Genomic DNA, 20,730 nt, shown 5'->3' with positions numbered 1-20,730 from the left:
TACACTTCTCTGCTACCATATGCTGCACTTAATCTCTTCTTTATCAAAGAGGAATAACCAAGAGACTAAATCATTTATTCTGCATTAACAGAAAACCCCTCTCAACTGTGATATTGTGATTGTACCAGCTACAGGTAATGCAGCTTACTGGTGTGCAAACAATGTCACTACCTACAAAGGCAGAGGTCCTATATCTGGTAATAAAAGCAGGATACAACCAGGGATGAGTAATCCAAATAGATAACAGAAAAAATACAGAATGGGGATGTGAAAGAAAATTAGGAAATGTCCTGGCTGGGAGATTTATTAGTCTATAGATCTACATCTCCTGACAATGTAAAATTACACTTTCAGAGCGTTACATCATATGCAGCTAGGAATAAATCTAGACTGGCACAGCTGGACTAGATGACCTTTACAGTAACTCCTTCATTTTTAAAGAATTCCCCAGATTTGTCATAGGAAGAAATTATAACAGGCCATTTTCTCCCTCATGGTCAGACGTGAAAGAAGGTAATAGAGAAAGTTTAAACCAGAAATTTTCCACAAAAAACTCCAGTTGTGCTTCGTGATGCCCATAAACCAATCTTACCTCATCTCTAGAGCAGGTTGCTTTGCTGCAATAGTTAATTCTGGATTTTAATAAAAATGACAGAGTATATAGAAATAGATGTAAAATCTCCCACATTCAATATCTTCAAATTTCATTTTGGCAACTGCTTCCTCAATAAGAAAATTTATGGTATTAACTGCTTCTTTCAAAGAGAAGCAATGCAGATATGCAAATATTCTCTCATCTGTGACAGGAATAATATTCCTCATGAACAATGCAGATATTATTCCATATAATTAAAAGAACTTAGCACTCCCTCCTGAGGAGACGAAATATTACTATTTCGCAAAATGTATGTTTAACCAGAACTCAGGTACAAACGCTGCATATGCACATCCACTCTCTTCAGTCCTGAGTTCAAAGGACTGAGAGTCTAGAATGGGCAAAACAAACATGAGATTACTGAGGCACTTTCACAAGATTATTTTAGCTAAACAGCAATGAAACAACAGAAACTATGCACTGAATCTGCGCAAGCTGTTATCCTCTCACCTACTGCTGAAATCTCTGTTTTATCGCCTGCCTCCAACTTTTTTGCCAGGTGGTAAGCCAAGCAGTGCAGCAGGTTGGCTGCGAGTTCGCGCAGTCTCCATCTCAGGAGGTTTTCAACACCTGACTGGGCAAAGCCCTGAGAAGCCGTGACTGACTTCAGAGCTGGCCCTGCTTTGAGCCAGAGACGAGAGCAGAGACCTCCTGAGGTCCTCCCCAGCTTGAATTACCCAATTATCCTACACACTTTATGCTGGTTTCTGAGGCGTCTGGATTTCTTTCTGTAGCAAATACATTAGGAGTGATGCCTTTCTCTTGCTGGCAGGCTAATTATAATTTTGTTCCCTTTCCTCCCCTCCGTCCAACATATTTTTTGGAATTATGACACTTGGCCATCCATTCACCCAGTTTACCACCTTTTACTGGTCCCATCATTAGCAACAGCAATTTGTACCATGTTTGAATGTGGAGTTTAATACATATCTGAACAGGACTAAATGAAGGTGATTAACTGCAATAGCAGAAGACTAGACCCAGGAGGCCTCTCTATTCCTCTATGTTGACTGTGCTAGTCTGAAAATAATACAATACCATCTTCCATTAGCAAGGAATTTATATGCTGTTTCTCTCTTGCCTTTTCTCTCAGAAATGTAGAATATTTATTTTGGACCAGATATTTACCACACCCAGATGGAAGATCTAGATTTGTCTTTTAGCACAACAATCCTATGGCTATCCGAATCACTTCCAATTGTCACAAGTACCTTACAGAGTGAGGCATATTTTGCTTATTGGTTAACTGTTTCACCATTTTGTTTGTTTTATATGCCACACAGTTCACTTATGGCCTAGATGAAATTCCTACACTGATTTTAACAAACATAGCTACTATTTTTATTACTTGTTTTGTGCTTGTTACATTTATAAAGTGCTGCATTCAAAGGAAAGAATACACATAGTATCATTTAGATGGTTTCTTTTTGTAGTGAAGAAGCTGGCCAAGGGCTGGAACTACTATTTCAGCTTGAGAACGTGAGAGATGCTGCATTTCTGTCTGAATCAGATACATAAAACCACAAGTCTCCAACTGAAAGAAATCCAACATGTGCCAACATGTAGGCATTAAAAGCTGCCTACGGCCAATGGGATGACCATGGCTGCGGGACGTGGCAATATTTCAGACTCATGAAGGCACTAGACAAGAATTTCCCATTATGATTCTTCCTGTTACCCGTCTTACACTTACCAAATTTTTAAAGTTGTCTCTCAAGTCAAAAGCCCTTCTATGCCTGAACTATACCTATACTAGAGGAAGCTGACAAGAGAAATGGATACAAGCTAGGTGCTCATGATGCCTTCATACCAAAATTGTGTATTCTACTCTGCATTGCATTATATGAAACATTTTACCAGCACTTTTGCCTCTGAATACAATTTGAGTCTTTTAAAAGAACTACAAATCAGATTATTCTATAAACTCATAAACCTGTTCAGCTCTGTTTCTACTCAGAATGGTGAGCTCCTTCCATTTCTACACATGTGGACCTAGGTATCTTCACAGCCTTATCTCCTGGTTACATGCTCATTGATGGGAAAATGAACAAGGAGTTGAAATTGTAGAACAGGCCAAAGTGCTCTCCTACATCCTCATAAGGCTACAAAAACTAAGGTGAGATATGACCAATGCAATCTACAGAAAAAAGAGATGTAAATGTCATAAATGCTCCAGTCACCTCCAGAGACAGATATCCCAGTGCTTAGTTTTTACCAGAGCCAAGCTATGCTGGACCCTCATAAACTTACAGATACTTGAGAAGAAACCAGGGCATCACAGCAGCTATTGGACTTGTTCTACTGAGGTGCCTGGGAGCCCGCTTGGAGTCCAAACTCACAGAGTTATTTTTGAAAACACTAGAAATTGTGAAAAATGACATTTTTTTCACTTGTGAGATTTCAACAGTATATGTGCTGCTTTCAACTGAGCTTTGTGTTTTCCTGCCTTTACAGTGGAAGCTAGTGCCTGCACAATGATATTTAGATTGTAAAAAGCTAATTTGCAACAAAGCAGCAGAGAAATGAGCTTTTTAATCCTTTCTTACTGTAGTAATAGACAGACTGAATTTTTTCATAATTACAAAATACTTCAAAAATTCTTCATGATATTCATTTAATTTCTTGAGAGTTATTTGAAATCCAGTGCAGTTTCTTAGCCGGGAATATAAAAATGCCAATGCTTTGTTAACTTTAACACAAGTATATTTTTTTAAATCAAGTATTTCCTACATTTTCAAGAAGGAGTTTAAAATTTCCTTTGCTGACTCTTGATGCCTGTAAGTCTATAACCATTCTGCAAGCTTCAGTACTATTTTAATACAAATATTTAAATGGAGATGAAAGACCATAGAGAAGAAGCAATACTAATTCAGATGCTAACAAAATCATGGAATTACTTATGGAAGATATTTTTCACTATGCCCTTTGGTTAAACTGGACTTTGATATCAACTGCTAGACTTTTATTCTATAGCAATTACAAGTCTAACTATAGATGATTGTGAAAACACGGAGGAGAAGGAAAAAGGAGCCTTGGATTTAAAGATTACCATAGCTGAACTTTAAATGTTTTGAATAAGAAAATGTACCAGCTCCATCTGTTGTAATGATACAATGACATTCTAGATTTTAGACATCTACTTAAAATCTATGCAACCGATTTTCAATTTTTTTCTCTACAAAATTATTTTTATTTAATTACAAATATCTGTAACAAAAATTCACCAAACATATTCTTTAAATACTGTGATGCTTACAATTATAATAAACTGCTAGTTTTTCTGTGGGGTGGTTTGGTGTCTTTTTTTGGTAAATAGTCTTCAGGTATATAGTGCTTGTTAGATACCATTTCTATTCAGAAGATTTTTTCAACAAACTGATGAGTAGCTTGTGCAAAGGTTTCTTAGGAAACTAATATCCATATGTTCTGCACTTTCTTAAATACTAATTACTAAGTACTACAATTCAAAGGTTTCATAAACACATACATATTCCATACAAGAATTTTCATTAAAAATGTAGGTACTTTATATTCAAGTACCTTCTCCTTTTCCTTCCTTTCAGCCTTTCTGCAGAGAGGAATAGGAGGAGTAAGAGAAAAATCAATCACTTAAGCAGAGTTAGACTTCAATGTTCTCAACATCACGAGCGCTTGGTAAATTCTTCTCTGTATTGAGAACACCTAAATACATACATTTTGAACCTAACTTTTAAAGACCATTTTCCTGTATTATTCTCTGGAGGGGTGGGTGGGAGGCAAGAAATATCTGGAAATATGCATAATTTAAGTAGAAAAGTTATTTTTATTCAAAGTTACTGTCTCCTTTCCAATTTATCTTATCAGCTAAAACCTAATTTTTGCAGTAGATCCATAAGCAAATCTTCTTCACTTACAGCATGCTCAGCAAGATCACTGTTGCAACCAGTTGAACTTTGCATGCCCAGACTGATGTAGACCCATCGGTTCTGCGGAGCAAACCCACTGAGCTGAACCAGAATGGCAGCTTCACAAGGACTGGCAGAGAAAGACTACTGAAATTATAACACTGGCCAAATCTTTCATCATCCTTGCCCCAGTGTTCTCACTGGCAGAGCAGAAGGGAGAGTGCTTGGGTCTCTGTAGGTGCCCACTGCAGCAAGTACTGAAATTAATTATGTGAGTTAAGAGTCACTGAGCTGCAGTCCAACCACATGGATAATCAGACATTGCTAAAGAGGAAAAAAATAAACTTGTCAAAGGTGCGCCAACTTCATGGAGTTTGCAGCAAAAAACCTCCAACTGATGGCTTTTATTTTATACCTCCCTTATTTAAAGTAAAACTGGAACATTAAAGATTGTGCATGTGTACGTATCTACACATGTAGATTCAGCAAAATCCCGATGAACAACACCTTCGTTTCTTTCCTGCATCCGTTCCTGAGCCACCTGTTCCGGAAGTTTGAACTTTAAATGGTACATCTTGCTACTAAACTTACTTTATTTTCAAATACGATTAGAATAACCACAAAAACTACTGTAATCAATTAAACAATTTTAACTAGGCTGGTTATCAGCAAAGTCAGAAGCTGGTACTTTTTGATCACTTTTCCTATGACAAGTAAGTCATTAGGTATTGCTAAATACATACGAACAAGCGAGCATACACTGGAAAAGGCAAAGGGATAGGAGGTAGGAAGGGAGAAGGAACAAAGGAACAAGGTCAATAATGTAAGATTATTGGTGTACCTTTGGAAACAGTTTGTAAGCAAGGTTGCTTTTTCTTGTGTAGCTCCCTACAACAAGCTGCAACCTTTTTTTCCCATAGCAATGCTGTTTCTAGACTAAGGGAAAGATGTATTGATTCAGATAGGAGCAGCTTATTCTTAACCTGATGAGGAACTTCTTTTGACTCATGACACTATCTCCCTCCTAAATAATCACATTATTCTCCTGCAACGAAAACAAAGCACAACATGCCAAGGAAATTCCTATACAGAACAACATAATGAACTTAAAAAATGATGATCATGTGTCAGAGCTTTCCTCTCTTGTGCCCCCAAAGGTCCAACACAATTTTAACTGCACCATTTTATATCTACAGTAATAGATCACACTGAACACCTACTTCCACACTACATTAGCAAAAGCTCAAACAGTTTGCCTTGGCTTAATAAAAATATTAACACTCTGTGTTAGTATTTCTTTTGCAATACTGAGGAAGAAAAACAGAATGCAAAAACAACAACTTGGCTAGAAATCAAGGTATAAAGGGAACAAAGCAAAGTGGTGAAGAGACTTTGTATGTGAGGATTAAAAAAAACCAAAACACAAATAAGTTTTTCTTTTGCTATTATATCAGCTATGTTCAGTGGACAGAAGTAAGCGCAGTTCACTTTTCAAGGCCAGAAATGAAACGTTCCATTGACCACACAGTTTTTGGTTGTAATGGCAGGTCAACAATATAAACAAAATTGTTAAAACCCATTACTTTATGCAAATTTAGTATACTGACTGTCAGGAAAATGCTACACTGCCACATTCTTGTGATCACTTCAGAATATAACGATTCGAATCTGCTGGCATTTTTCAAAATAACTTTTAGGAAATAAACAACAACCACGCATTTTTTAAATTCATCCACTTTGTTTACAGGATAAAAGCATACCATTTCTGTTGCAGTAATTCAATTCATCAGTGTAGTTTTTTAATCAAAGATTTTTCTTTTCTATAGAGCCATATATAAAAGCAGTAGAAGCAAGTCAGCCTAATTGTAAAAGCTGCTTTTCTGCAGAAAACCTTCACAGTAAAAAGGTAATCAACCTGCATACATCAATGGCTGCAAAATTCAAATGGAAAGAGGCTTGGAATTGTAAGGAGAATTCATCATTAACTAGTGGGATGCACTCTTAGTCCAAAATTATTTAACATTTATATCAATGGACTCAAAAAAGAAAGAAAACATCATTGAATATATGTAACACAAAATCAAAGACCGGTGAATGACATGAGACCTGAATGCTGAGTGAGCAGCACCGTTTCTATTCCAGGGACTTCAGAAAAAGAGAAAGAAAATAGAGAAAAAAATAAAGAAATTAAATGTGTGGGGGTTTTTTATTTTACAGAATATGCATATTGAAAAGATAATTTCAAAACAAGGGTTTTGGTAGTTCCATTCCACAGCAGACCCCAGATTCCTGGAGCTTCAATATTCCATGTTATAGACTTGGGGTACCAATTTGAGGTCCCAGAGCCTTTACTCTCTGGTATTTTGTACTTAACATTGCTTCAGAGACACAGATTATTCAGGTAGCATACCCAAGAAGTCATATGTTTCAACATGGCCAACCATACATAATGTTATATATTTCAGAACAAAGAATGCAAGATATAAATTATTAGATTGGGAATACCAGTCTTGCAAATGAGTGATTTGGAAAAGTGACATTACAGAAAAAATAAAACCAAAACCACGTAACAGACATATTCCTGCTCCAAGTCTATGGTTATAATGGGTAAACAGTCCTTTAAATATTTAAATAGAGAGGTAGTGAACAGGAACAGAAAGGTTAGGTTATATTATCTATATTACCTAGAAATTTATGTCCTGTTCTGGGATACATACTTTAGGAAGGATGCTTAGTGTACCTAGGACACTTTAAGATTAAATGCAAGGAGTTGAAAGAATTATAAGAATGATGAAAGGATCTGAAAACACACCCTCTGAAGACAAACTCAGGATGCTTTTAAGCAAAAGAAGGCTACAAAGTGATTTGATGATAACCTGTAAATTCCTATGCTGGGAGATAAAATTTGGTCACAAAAGACCTATAAACCTAGAGGACAAAGGTACATTTATAATTAAGGTCAGACATCAAAGCTGGGTAAACACAAGCTAACAGCTGAAAAGTTTCTACAAGGGCAACCAGAGATTGGAACTATTTAACAAGCTTTGTGCAGTATTCACTAGTACTGGTACCTATAACAAGCAACTCAGGCACCATTAAGTACAAGTCCAAATACAGCTACTTGGTAGGAGCTGAACTTTACTTCATCAAAATCCACTTATGGCTTGTGGCATGCAGCGCAGAATGTCACAGTATTCTCTCTTCATCTGATACTCTAGTATGATGAAAACATCAACTTCTGAAAATAAAAAAACAAACCAAAACCAAACCAAAACCCAAATCAAAAACCCCAGTCTTTTTCACTGCTATTTGTGCAGTTTTTGGAGTTACCACCGTACCACTGCACTGAACTCATGTTCATCCAGAGGCTCCCATTTAGATAATCCAACGTCTTTGTAAAAACTAGGTAGCTGATGCTTGTAAAAACCTATTTTCTTACAGGATAACCATTTTTTAGTGATCTTTAAGACGCAATTTGCAATTGGAGCATAAAGTATATTTTCCTTGTCCTATTTGTTATCTATAGTTTAATAAAGTTGTACTGCAGTCAGATACGAGTTCCTTGTGTTTTATCTGCATTCCCCTGTTCTTTATCTGCTCACTGCACTGTTTATTTGAGATTTTAAGAAAAGTTCCATCCAATTTATTACAAAACCTCTGGCTCTGCTATGTGGCAAAGATACAGAGCCCCATTTGCAAACTAGATTAGGGTTTCATAAGCCAGTATGCTTGGGTGCCAGTATCACAAAAGGGGAACTGTATTGTACTGCACGGTGGCAGCCAGGTGGCTTCCAGCAGTGAGACCAGCAATTATCAGCTGCAGAGGGCTGTAAATGCTTTGTGAAGGGCTCTTTCCCATTCCCCCAGGGACAAATCCATGGCCACAGCTTCCTCTTTCTGTTTATTTAATGCATTTTGCTTCAAAGCTGGTTAGCAGATCAATACTCATCTGTGTTCTGAAGAACGAATAAATAACCTTTGCTTATTTTTATAAATAAACAAGTTCCCACTAAACTTCCAAAAAGATGCTGAAGATTTAATGGCATTATAGAGAGAGACATCTAATGGTAATGATGCACAAAAAGGATTAGCAGACAGTGGTGGAATCTGTGGTGTTAATAGTTCAGGTGTTTTGTGGACAGGTATCCAAAGTACATGAAAAATGCCGGTTGTCAATTCTGTTTGACGTTGCTCATTAAATTCCACATCGGAATTTTGAAGAAACTTTCAGTTCCTGTGTGCATCATTTATTTGTGTACACAATTTGGAAAACAGATGTAACAGGTAATAGAGGAAAGCAAGGAAAAACAAAGATGGCACCTTAAAAAAAAAAAAAAGTTTTTCTCACTCCACACTGTCAGCAATTTAAGGTATACTGGCAAAGAAATGTTACTGAGAAATGCGTATTCTCTCAATACATGGAAAGTGTTGCAAGTTGACCACACACAACAGAGTGGAAATTTCTCCATTACACAAATAACTTTTCTATTTTGCTCTGTAACTACTTGATTTCATGGGCTCTTGTACTGATTAGATTCCTTCTAGGAAAAACTGCAGGCAATACAAAGAGGACAGTTTGGGGACACTTGCAATCTCCTTGGCTTTGTGTGTTAGGGAAACATTGTATATCAGTTTGCCTCTGCAAATGGAAATCTCCCCACTATCAGATCTTCAACTTAGAAAAAGAGCATAAAACTGAAGTTGGAAATAATAATGTAAGAAAAAATGTTTATCATCATACCTAAATTTCTACAAATGAAAAAGAAAGGGAATAACAGTTGTTGAATCTGGGGACCTGATTCAATAAAAGTGCACCAAAACGCTTAGTTTTAATACTATATTGAAATTTATCAGACTCATCTATACACTGCAGCACACAAAAGAGTTTTAGAAGCCAGTGGACCAAGCACTCAGACGGTGTAAAAGGATGTAAAGGCTCCATTAGTTTCACTTCATCTACCCCAATTATAAGGTGATAACCATAGTGATGCTTTACAACAGAAAACCAAGCTACTTGTCTCTTAAAGGTTCAGCGAAGCTCCACCTGTCAGTTTTTCACAGCAGACTTCCTGACAAGCCCACACTGCCATCTCCCTTAGACCCTGGCAATCTAAATTACATATCTTTGCTAGTAGCTTTTCAAGTACCTGTAGTAAAAGAGTTGTTTGATAAGACTTAGCATATTGCTGTGACAAAGATGCTGGAAAGAAGGTTTCTAGCCAGTCTGGAAACTGCTGCTTCTTCCCTTTCCATCAGTAGCAAGTCAGTCAAGGCAGAGGTACCGCACTCCATTTCAAATCTTCTGATTAAAGCAGATAAAACACTGGTGTCCACTTCCCATTTGTAACAGCAAAAAATAATTCTAAAACAGTTCTTTGAGATGTAGTTATTGTCTGAAGACTAGGAATCAGTGCAACAGTAAGAGTCCAAAAAAGGTTTCAGCACCACTATAAAAACAACAGTCTCTCATCACAAGCACAGAGCAACAGCTTTTGTTAATATTATTTTTACTCACGTGGTACAAAGCAGTTTCTGGTCCAGGTGTGCCCATGACTTCCTGCCTCAATGAGTCCATTTGTAAACTAGGCAACAGCGAGTAATGACTTGGACTACCGCTCTTGTCTCCCTTCTTTTTGGACTTTTTCCCAGTATCCTTTTTGCTATTCCTTTGAAACATGTAGTCTTCTTGACCTATTTTCTCATTGCTCATATAGCGAAGCAATGAATTTTCTGTTGAAAGAAAAGTAATGCAAAACATCATTGTGAATTGTTGTATGCATATTAATCCTGCTTCCAAAACACATAATACTCTTGCTAAGATCTACTGTCAATGTTAACTCTTCAAGACTATTTCATTAACAAAACCTAGTTGCTTCTTTGGTCTGGATATAATAAGAAAGCAATCTTTTGGTATGGAAAATTCACGATTCTTGCAGTTTTCTGGTATCTTTCACAATAAAAGGAACAGAATATAAAATTAAGCCCCACATCAATGAATTTTGTCTTGGAGCTTCCAAAAAATGAGTAATGATACACTTACCATATTTGTAACCTTTTTTAAAAACAAGATCCTAATGAATGGAAATGACTGTGGTGCCACACATTTAAAAGTAATTTGCTTTGAACATTCATCTGAGATTGTTCACCGTATCATCCATACTTTCCCCAAATACTCTTCCAGCATTTACCAGCTTGTAGCTGAGGGACATCCTGAGCCAGAAGCAATGTTGGTGAATTTAGGAAACCTCAGCAGATTTGTCTTTCACGAACTTTTCTGGTCTTTCCTTGTATTAACATGAACTTTCAGTATCCACAATCTTCTTTGGCAAAAGGTTCCTTAGCTTGAACCGAAACTGCACAAGGAGTCAGCTCTTTTTTTTATTTTAACCAGCACTTGACAGAGACATTTGATGTTTCTCTGGCACTGTTTCAGAAAAAACAGTAACAGACCTATTTCCTTACTTCATTCCACACAAGATTTTATAAACCTTTACTACGTCCTGCCTAAATTCTCCCAAACTGATGATGGCCAGCCTACTGAATTGACCCCAGTTTAGAAGCCCCTCCATACATCTGATCATTTTTGTTATCTCCTAATTCTTCTTCAATTCTACTACATTTTTCTTAAGTGATGAAGAGATCAGAACTGCACACACACCCAGCATAAGCACCAACTTACCCAGCAACACAAAAATATTTCTTAATTTGTCTTGTGTTCTTTTCCTAGTAATTCCTAATAGTGAATTCCTTTTTTGATCCCTACTGAACATGTAGTTAATATTTTTTATGGAAATATCTATCACTACTGTAACATTTTGTTCCTGGGCGATAACAGCCATCTCAGAGGTTATCACTGTGTATATGAAGTTATGTATCTGAGTCTCACAAACCAGTATTTTGAAGAACTTATCCTTGACGATTCTGAGGTGAATCCCAACCTGTTCTAGAATGTTTTCCATCCAAAAAGAACTCATCACCACAGAGAAATGTGATATATAATTCTTAATTAAGCATAACACTATTTATCCAGTAATAACCATACATTTGTCCTCTAGTATTACAAAATTAAGGCCAGTTTCGAAATGGACTGGATAATACAGCTGAATCAATGAAATGCCAATATAAAGTTAAGCCAAACTGCAGGGCTTTGCAGTCATGATTTTCTTTTGCCTAGCTGAGCAACTTCCTTGATCCTAATAGAGGCTCAGCAAAAAAATTATACATAATGAAAGAACCTAAAACAAGATGTGTATTCAGATCACTTACCTCTCCTACTATCTCTTTTTATTTTATTGGGGTCTTCATAATCCCCCACCCAGTTATACTCTACTGGCATAGAAATAGGTCTTAGTTTCCCTGGAAACAGAGGAAAAAATTGAGATCATGCACCACAAGGCAGCATTAAACTAACATTCTTTAGAAGAAAGAACGAATTATGTTCCAAGCTGCTATTCTACAGGGTTGATTATGAAAGAGGATCCAGCATCACCTCTGAACAAGAGGTTAAGACATGAGTTCTGTTTTCTTTAACAGACAAGAAGCAGTTACGTATTGAAAGGATTTTTTTAAGTTTAGAAAATAAATCCTGTGCCCTACAAAATCATCAGTGGACTGACGTTTGAGACTGGCAAACGCATTCAAATTACTTTAGTTTTCACTGAACAACATCTATTTATTATTCTGGAAGCCCCTGGCACACACGTGAGGAGAACTGTTCTGAAGCATATGTGAATTGTTGGTAACAGAAACATGTCAACATCACTAAAGTACCTTCACAAATAGCATCTTTGCTGGTGGGCTTAAAAGATCCATCAGTGAATATGAAAGAAAGCAGAAAACCCCTACATGTCTTTTCTTTTATAGCGTTTCATCCACAGAAGGCAAAGTACATTACTATTGGTAAATTCACTTTGATTTCAGGCAGCAAGAGACAGAAAAGCTGAAGACTATTATATTTTAAATTTTGATTTGGAAGCTGCTGGATTGATTTTTAAAAATGCTGTGAACTATGATTTCTACTTAAGGATTCCGCAAATATAGTTGGAAATTCAGTGAAACTGTGCTATGTAACTTCATGGGGTTACTTAAAGTGGTCTGAAATTTTAACAAGTTTAACAGTATATTGAAACAAAATATAGAGTGGCATAGCATACAGACAATATCTGGCAGACCAAAACCAAAATGTTTTCATAACAAGGTCTACCTTCACTCTTTTTTGAATCGATCTACTGGTCACAAAACCAAAAAGTGGGAAAAAAATCTTTTTAAAAAAGTAGCAGAGCTTAAAGTAAAAAATTCGGAAATCTTGTTAATTATTTTAGTAGAAAACCCCTACAAAAAGGTGATCAGACTTATTCCACATTTCTGGGGTTAAATCCATGACACACTGAAAAAGAAACATGTGTTTATAATGAAAACAAATATTCAAACATGTCTATCTACCTATTGAAGTATGGTGTCCAAGGGAAATACAACAATTCCATGCAGGCAGCATAATGGTAAAGGATCGTGCTGTCTTTTTAAAAAATTGACCAAAAAATTGACCAAAAAAGGTGTATGTTCTGTACAGACCACAGGATCAGGTCACAAATACATCATTGCTCAGGAAATATGATGTATATATTTAACTTTTTATTTATCACTTATTTCACTATTTATGGACATCTACTGAAGTCTGATTGAAGGTGGTGAGATTTAAAGCACACAGTTAAGAGTTGTTTCGTGAATGCGGATGTATTCAGTTCATGTTTACTTGATCAGAAGTAACCTTCAGCAGTCACTTTTTCTAGAAATACAACTTGCTCTTCTTCGTGAGGTTGAACTCACAGTATCTTATTGAAAGGACCAGCACACTTAAAAAGATACAAAAGCTATAAATGCATGTAAAGTCTGATTATTATCAAAAGCTACAGCCATAACAAATTTTCTGCAAAATCTCTAGCTGTTCAAAGTGCGTGGTTTTTGTCTCTGGCAGTAAAACTGCAATGACCGAATTTGTTTCTTTCCTTAAACTTAAGTTTCATTTACCTGCTACCTCTGCTAATCTCCTTCTTGTTAACCGCTATAGATTGCCTAAGTCTTTTCCCTGGTGACTAAACAGGGGAATGTCTTCCTTGGTGTGTGAACAGAAGCTGTCCAAGGCCAATTAGCAACAATTTTACAACAGCTGGAAGCCAGTAAGAGCATGAAAGAGAAATCTCTTTGTTAACATTGTGAAAAAATGTCAAAAGATTCCAATAAAGAAATTATGGAGGGCCCTATTAACCTCTCATGAAGGAGGTCTGAGAAATATTAAAAAAAAAATTAACACCACCACATAATTAATGATGAGTACGTGTTGAAAACCCAATTATTTCTCTAGGCCTTGGAACTCTGTTTTGACCTTCTTTAACGGGTCACCATAAGACAGAAGAGTGTTGTTGTCATTTTCCAGATTTCTGTGAAATCCGAAGGTCATGCCTAGCCACAAATCTTATGCTAACAAATAAGATGTGGGAAACTTTAGAATTTTAATGTTGAAATGGTAGTATTTTCAAAAAATACGCTTAAATAAAAATGGACTCGGTGTGAATTCATTAAAACAGAAGTGAGATCAAAAGTGAAAGGCTGTATAACAAATGTGTTAAATAATGACTGATCTTCGGTGCAGTCTTTGATCCATGTATTTATAACCCTTTCTGCTAATAGAAAAAAAGGCTAAAAAAGCTATCCTGTAACAAAGCAACGGATTCGGCAGTCCTTGAAGAAGACATGTGCTCTTCTTCACTCTAGACCACCAGTATGAAAATTTAACATCTGGAACAGAGAGTACATCTCTATTAATGGAACTGACTGCATTCACCAATTGTAATAGTTGAAATACTGGAGTAATAAAATTGATATATCCACTTTGAAAACATCGTTATTTTGTACACTGCTAGAAAACACTTGAAAACACTTTGAAATCAAAAGGATATGGAGGATTTTGCAGCAGGATTGTGTACTTGTGTAGAAAAGGTGCATTTTATGCAAATGCGTCCTTTAATGTTGTGGAAGCACATGGCTCCAAGTCCTAAGGATACTTTACACAGCTCAAGCTCAATTTATATCAGGGTTCCCAGGAGATTTTGGAGCTTGGCTGCATGATATACTACATTTACGCTTTCTCATAAATTAAGTCCATCTTCTTCTCAAAAGGATATGATGTCAGCATTACCATAACAACTCCAACATACCACTTGTGCTCAGTTTAAAAATTGAAATAACATAGATAGTAGGGTGAAAAATTATTCAAGTGTGTGCAGCTAATACCACAGTAGTCTAAATATCTTTTTTAAACATGAGGATTCCTTTTCATTTTCTTCTGTATCTTAATAACTCTATGACTGCATAATTTTATACTTGGCAACAGAAAACCAATTCTCCCCGTCCAAAGCTGAAACAAGTTACAATACTAGCTAAGAGTTCCCACAGATTCAAAGGGAAAATAACCTGGTTTGAGGAGCGAAAGTCTCACCAGAAACTGCTTCTGAGTTTTCACCCTAAATAAGTCAAAATCCAAGATGTGGAAGTAGCATGAATACACATGTGTGTTTACATGTACAATTCTTTCTTAGACCACATACAACCTCATATAAAGAGGAACTGTTATATACAGGAAATCATCACTTTCCATATAGAAAGTGACAGGAGATTAATACAGTATTGCAAAAAAAGCATACCATCATCAGTCATACTTCATTTCTGGCACTAAAGAATTATTAAAGAGTTTTAGAGAGCAGTGCAAGCATAACAGCAGCATGTCATCTTCTGATAAATCTGAAGTAGGTTTGATCTTTAAATTCATTATACTTGCGTAAGTTTTCCTAATGCTGAATTTCTAAACCCATGTAACTCTTGCTCCTATACTGGGAGTACAATTCCACCCTAAATTTTCAGTATAAATACCTGGGGCTCTGCCATTTTTTCCTGATAGAATGATACTGAAGCACAATCTGGTAATAAAATTATAGAACTTACATCCAGAAAAATCATCATTAGAAAACTGGACTTGCCCTCCCTATCACACAGTAATTCTTTTTTTTTGCCCCACAGAATTAGATCTTAGATTGAAATTGGATTAAAGTAGTACAGAATTTTTAGCAAAATCAATGGCCACCGACAATATTTTCATGCTTAACACACAAGCAGATGCATGAACATCCTAAAGTCAACAAATGGTGATTGTTCTTGTAAGATCAATGCCATACCATACGTTGGTGTGCTCTCTCTCCTTCCAGGACCACTTGTTCTTCCTTTCTCATATTCGTAGCAATACAAAACTGCATCTTCTTCAACCACATTAAAGCGTTTTCGATATTCCTGGTCAAGAAATGAGTTTGGAGATTCGGATCCTGTATGAACTGGCTTGCCCACTATATGTCTGCCAACATCATCACACGGAAGATTTCCCTTTTCATCCCTTTAGTAAACAAGAGAGGTTTTTAATATATTGGGACAAGACTTTTTTTTTTATTGTATTTCAGTAAACATGGAAATATGTCCATATTTCATACAAGCAGGAAATAGATGCCATCAACAAACATCAGGATCACACATTGCATATGTATGCGTGTATGTGCCAGTTATCTCATACGTCTCTGCTTATTTACTTACTTTACAGACTGTATCTGTCTTACTGGTTTCTCTTGAAAAGAATAATCTTGAAAGAAAGCTGATGGGCAGCTACTCTTTCTCTGTCTTGTTTTTTAATCTACCTAGCATTTTGTGATTTAGGGTAAGGATATGTTGCCCTTACTTTTTTATACTTGCATTTTTAAATGCATCAGATAGTTCTAAGACATGACTATACGGCAAGCACAGACAAATTCAGTCTGGTTCCTTACGAACTAACCCCAGAGCAAGAAGAACCAGGAGCTGATGATATACAGACATTTGACATAGTCTTGCACAAGCCAGCTGAGGCCTAGAAGTTGCATAGGTACATCCATGAAGTACCAAATAGGGTGTGTAGCACCAGACCGTGAGCTGCTATCCCAGGACAGCAATGCGTTGCAAGGCATGCACTTGGCAGTTTGAGTAGAGATCTGCAGGATGATTGCTTTTTCCTTCCCCACACCCCCACCCCACTCTCCAAAAATGCAAACTACTCAAAGGCATCAAACAAGAGAGCAAGCTGTGCCTGGAACAGGAGCCCTCTCCTTGCACTAGATGAAGCCAGGCTCTGTCAATCTGCTGGTGGGACTATGTCTGGAGATGGCTGCAAAAGACAGTAATTTCTGGGCAGCCAAGAGAGAAGCTGGGGCTCCATGCCTTCATTAGAGAGCTTCGGCTCTCTGGACTGCCATGTGATGTCTGAGCTAGCCAGCGTGCCGACCCACACTTCCCGTGGCACCCTGAGACTCCCTCTGAGGATGAAGCAAAGCCGCCTGTGGGATCCAGGCAGCCCTGGAGGGTGAGAAAGGGCCATCCTGCCTCCGCTGCGACAGCGCAACACCACAGACCCCCACTGACCACCACACTCACCTTGCCAGGCTGCTTTCCCAGGGCAGGGATGGTGGTGGCTTAGCGAGCAGGGCTGGTGCAGCACCTTTGGGGCTATGAGCTCAGCTCCAGTCATGGGAAGACCTTCTGTGGTGACAGCGCTGGGAGACCTCGGCAGGCGACACGATGGAGACTGACACAAAACAGCCCGATGCTAATCGCTGCCACAGCTACCATCGGGGGCTGGCAAAAGGAAGCCTCCGTGATCAGGGGGACAGCCTGAGCTGGAAGGAGCATTACTGCGGGCACGGAGAGAAGTGCAGAGCCACCAGGCAAACACCAGTTGCCACCGTCCTGGGGGAGATGAGGGCTTCAATTCTCACCCCCAAAGGTATTTCACAAATATGAGCAGGCACTAACTTACAACCAGCACTTCTAAATAACCGGCACACAGAAAGTGTCACTCCTTCTTTCTCACGCCATCCGTCTGTTGGCAGCTGTACTATCTGTGGGTATCATCGCCAAGGTGGCATGCCTTCGGGGTTTTATAATTTACATCAAAATATCAAGTCTTTTACTCTATTCCAGTAACAAAAGGAGGGTTGGTTTGTTTGGGTTTTTTCTTTCCCTTGGAACAACAAACTGAGAAACAGATGCTGAACAGTTTGATAATACCCAAAATAAAGATATGCTTAAATATAGTTAATCATGGACAAAAAACCCTGATGAAATGCCAAAAGAGATTATTCAGAAACACTGTACACTATGTGACAGGTTTGTGAAATGAATTATAGTCATTAGGATTAAGCTGATAAAAAAATTCAAATGCACATAGCTTAATCTCTCTGTAAGATTATAGCTTGTACTAATATGTACTATAAGATTTTACCAGAATTGGTCCAAACTACTGCATTAACATCATGATGAAGATCTCTATTTCCAGAGCAGCACTCAAAAGCTGCTGAGCAGTGAATATTCACTAAAAATACTTCAAAAAAGAAGACGTATTTCTTATCAAAAAAAGTACTTTTGTGATGGTAAACATGACCAGTAGCAGTACAAAGGCACTACTTCTGTTAAGACAGTACAGTTTCTGTTTCAGGAGCAACAGGTCTTTACCATGGAACAACTGCATTCAAAGAGAAACCTAAGACTATGCTTTGGTTCAGGTTTCTTTCTGCAACTTTTTAATGTGAATTGCTTAGAATTAAATACTTGGCTTTTATTGTGGATTTTCTCAAAAACCATGTTTCTGACAACAGGATGGCCTACATGGCAACAGGCTTGCTGGCATCAGACGGGATTCACCTTTCTCAAAGGGGAAAGCAGGTATTTGCTCAGGAGCTTGCAGGGCTCACTGACAGGGCTTTAAACTAGATGTGAAGTGGGAGGGGCACATATCAGGCTTGCCTGTGACAAGCTGTGGGATGATACACAATGGCTGGATTGATGGGATGCTAGTATGGGCCCTCAGCCTGTTGCCCAGAGGCATGCGGGGGACACTGCAGCACAGTCAAAGTCTTGTGGAGATGAGCTGGGAGCTCCTCAGGTAGTAGGAGCCAACAGGGAAGCTTCTGTGAAACATCCCAAGGGAAACAAGGGGTGTTCCTCTGTGCAGGTGACACGGCCAACTGCCCAGATGAAGTGCCTCTACACGAATGCATGCAGCATGGAAAACAAACAGGAAGAGCTGGAAGCTACCGTGCTGCTAGAAAGCTATGATCTGATCGCCCTTACTGAAACTTGGTGCGATGAATCCCATGACTCGAGTGTGGCTATTGATGGGTACAGGCTGTTCAGAAGGGACAGGCGGGGAAATAGGCGTGGGGGCATTGCCCTCTACATCAAGAAACCAAGACAGTGTGAAGAGCTGTCCCTGAAGAATAGTCATGAACAGGTCGAAAACCTATGGGTAAGAATCAGAGACAGAGGCAACAAAGGGAACCTGGTCGTGGGTGTCTGCTACAGGCCGCCTGATCAAGGTGAGCCTACTGACAAAGGCTTCTTACTCCAGCTCCAGGAGGCTTCGCGCTACCAGGCTCTTGTCCTACTGGGGGACTTCAACCACCCTGACATCTGCTGGAAAAGTAGCACGGTGAGCTGTAGGCAATCCAGGAGACTCCTAGAATGCACTGAGGGTAACTTTTTAAGCCAGGTAATAGACAGTTCTACCCAACGGGATGCAACATGGGACCTAATGGTCACCAATGCAAGAGAGCTCATCGGTGACGTCAAGATTGGAGGCAGCCTGGGCTGCAGTGATCACACACTGGTGGAGTTCACAGTCCTGAGGGATATGGGTCAGCTGAGTATAGTCAGGACCCTAAATTTTAGGAAAGCCAACTTCCAGCTCTTCAAGGTCAGTAGGACCCCCTGAGAAACGGTCCGCAGGGACAGGGGAGCAGAACAGAGCTGGCAGATCTTTAAGGATGCTTTCCATAAAATGCAAGAGCTCTCAGAGCCCAGGAGCAAGAAATCAGGCAAGGAAGGGTAGAGACCGGCATGGCTGAGTTGAGACCTGCTGGTCAAACTAAAGGGTAAGAGGGAACTGCACAGGCAGTGGAAGCAGGGACAGGCATACTGGGCAGAGTACAGGGACGCTTCCTGATTGTGTAGGGATGAGGTCAGGAGGGCCAAGGTGTAGCTGGAGCTGAACTTGGCAAGCAATGCTAAGAATAACAAGAAGGGCTTCTGCAGGTATGTCAACCAGAAAAGCAAGGTTAAAGAAAGCGTACTTCCCTGATGAACGAGAATGGTGACCTAGTATTAACAGACAAGGAGAAGGCTGAGCTACTCAGAAACTTTTTTGCCTCAGTCTTCACTGGAAGCTACTCTACTCACCCCTCCCCAGTTGATGGACTGCAAGATGGGGACCAGAGGGGCTAAGTCCCTCACACTGTAAGGGAAGATCAGCTTCAGGACCACCTGAGGAACCTGAACGTACACAAATCTATGGGACCTGACAAGATGCATCCCAGAGTCCTGAGGGAACCACTTTCCATGGTATTTGAAAGGCCATGGCAGTCAGGCAAAGTCCCTGGTGACTGGAAGAAGGGAACCATTGTGCCCATTTTTAAAACAAGGTAGGAAGGAGGACCCTGGGAACTACGGACCTGTCAGCCTCACCTCTGTGCCTGGGAAGATCATGAAACAGATCCTCCTAGAAGCTCTGCTAAGGCACATGGAGGACAGGGAGGTGATTCGAGACAGCCAGCATGGCTTCACCAAGGGCAAGTACTGCCTGACCAACCTAGTGGCTTTCTATGATGGAGCGACTACATCAGTGGATGAGGGAAGAGCTATGGATGTGATCTATCTGGACTTCTGTAAAGCCTTTGACGCAGTCCCCCACAACATCCTTCTCTCTAAATTGGAGAGATATGGATTTGATGGGTGGACTGTTCGTTGGATGAGGAATTGGTTGGAAGGTCACAGCCAGAGGGTAGTGGTCAACAGCTCGATGTCCAAAAGTATGTCGGTGACAAGTGGTGTCCCTCAGGAGCTCGTATTGAGACCAGAACTGTTTAATATCTTCGTCAGTGACATAGACAGCAAGATCACGCACACCCTCAGCAAGTTTGCAGATGACACCAAGCTGAGTAGTGCAGTTGACACACCAGAAGGACGGGATACCATCCAGAGGGACCTGGACAAGCTCGAGAAGTGAGCCTGTGTGAACCTCATGAGGTTCAGCAAGGCCAAGTGCAAGGACCTGCATGTGGGTCAGGG

At 39.0% G+C, this 20,730-nt stretch overlaps 1 protein-coding gene across 6 annotated transcripts in view; it reads right to left on the bottom strand.

Moving 5' to 3' along the window:
* Positions 1-20,730, bottom strand: part of CNKSR2 (connector enhancer of kinase suppressor of Ras 2) — a 232,638-nt gene that overhangs the window by 75,706 nt on the left and 136,202 nt on the right. For 4 of the 6 annotated variants that reach the window (XM_075429429.1, XM_075429447.1, XM_075429465.1 and 1 more), the window contains 3 exons: positions 15,768-15,979; positions 11,806-11,895; positions 10,055-10,269 (listed from right to left, as the gene is read on the bottom strand). In XM_075429429.1, coding sequence (XP_075285544.1) covers positions 10,055-10,269; positions 11,806-11,895; positions 15,768-15,979 — 517 coding nt within the window. The remainder of the gene's footprint in view (positions 1-10,054; positions 10,270-11,805; positions 11,896-15,767; positions 15,980-20,730) is intronic. The other 2 variants (XM_075429438.1, XM_075429455.1) reach the window with 1 other exon arrangement.

The sequence above is a fragment of the Opisthocomus hoazin genome, chromosome 1 (assembly GCF_030867145.1).
Source record: "Opisthocomus hoazin isolate bOpiHoa1 chromosome 1, bOpiHoa1.hap1, whole genome shotgun sequence".
NCBI lineage: Eukaryota > Metazoa > Chordata > Aves > Opisthocomiformes > Opisthocomidae > Opisthocomus > Opisthocomus hoazin.
Note: the sequence above shows the minus strand (reverse complement) of the source record. Positions and strands in the feature narration are given on the sequence as shown.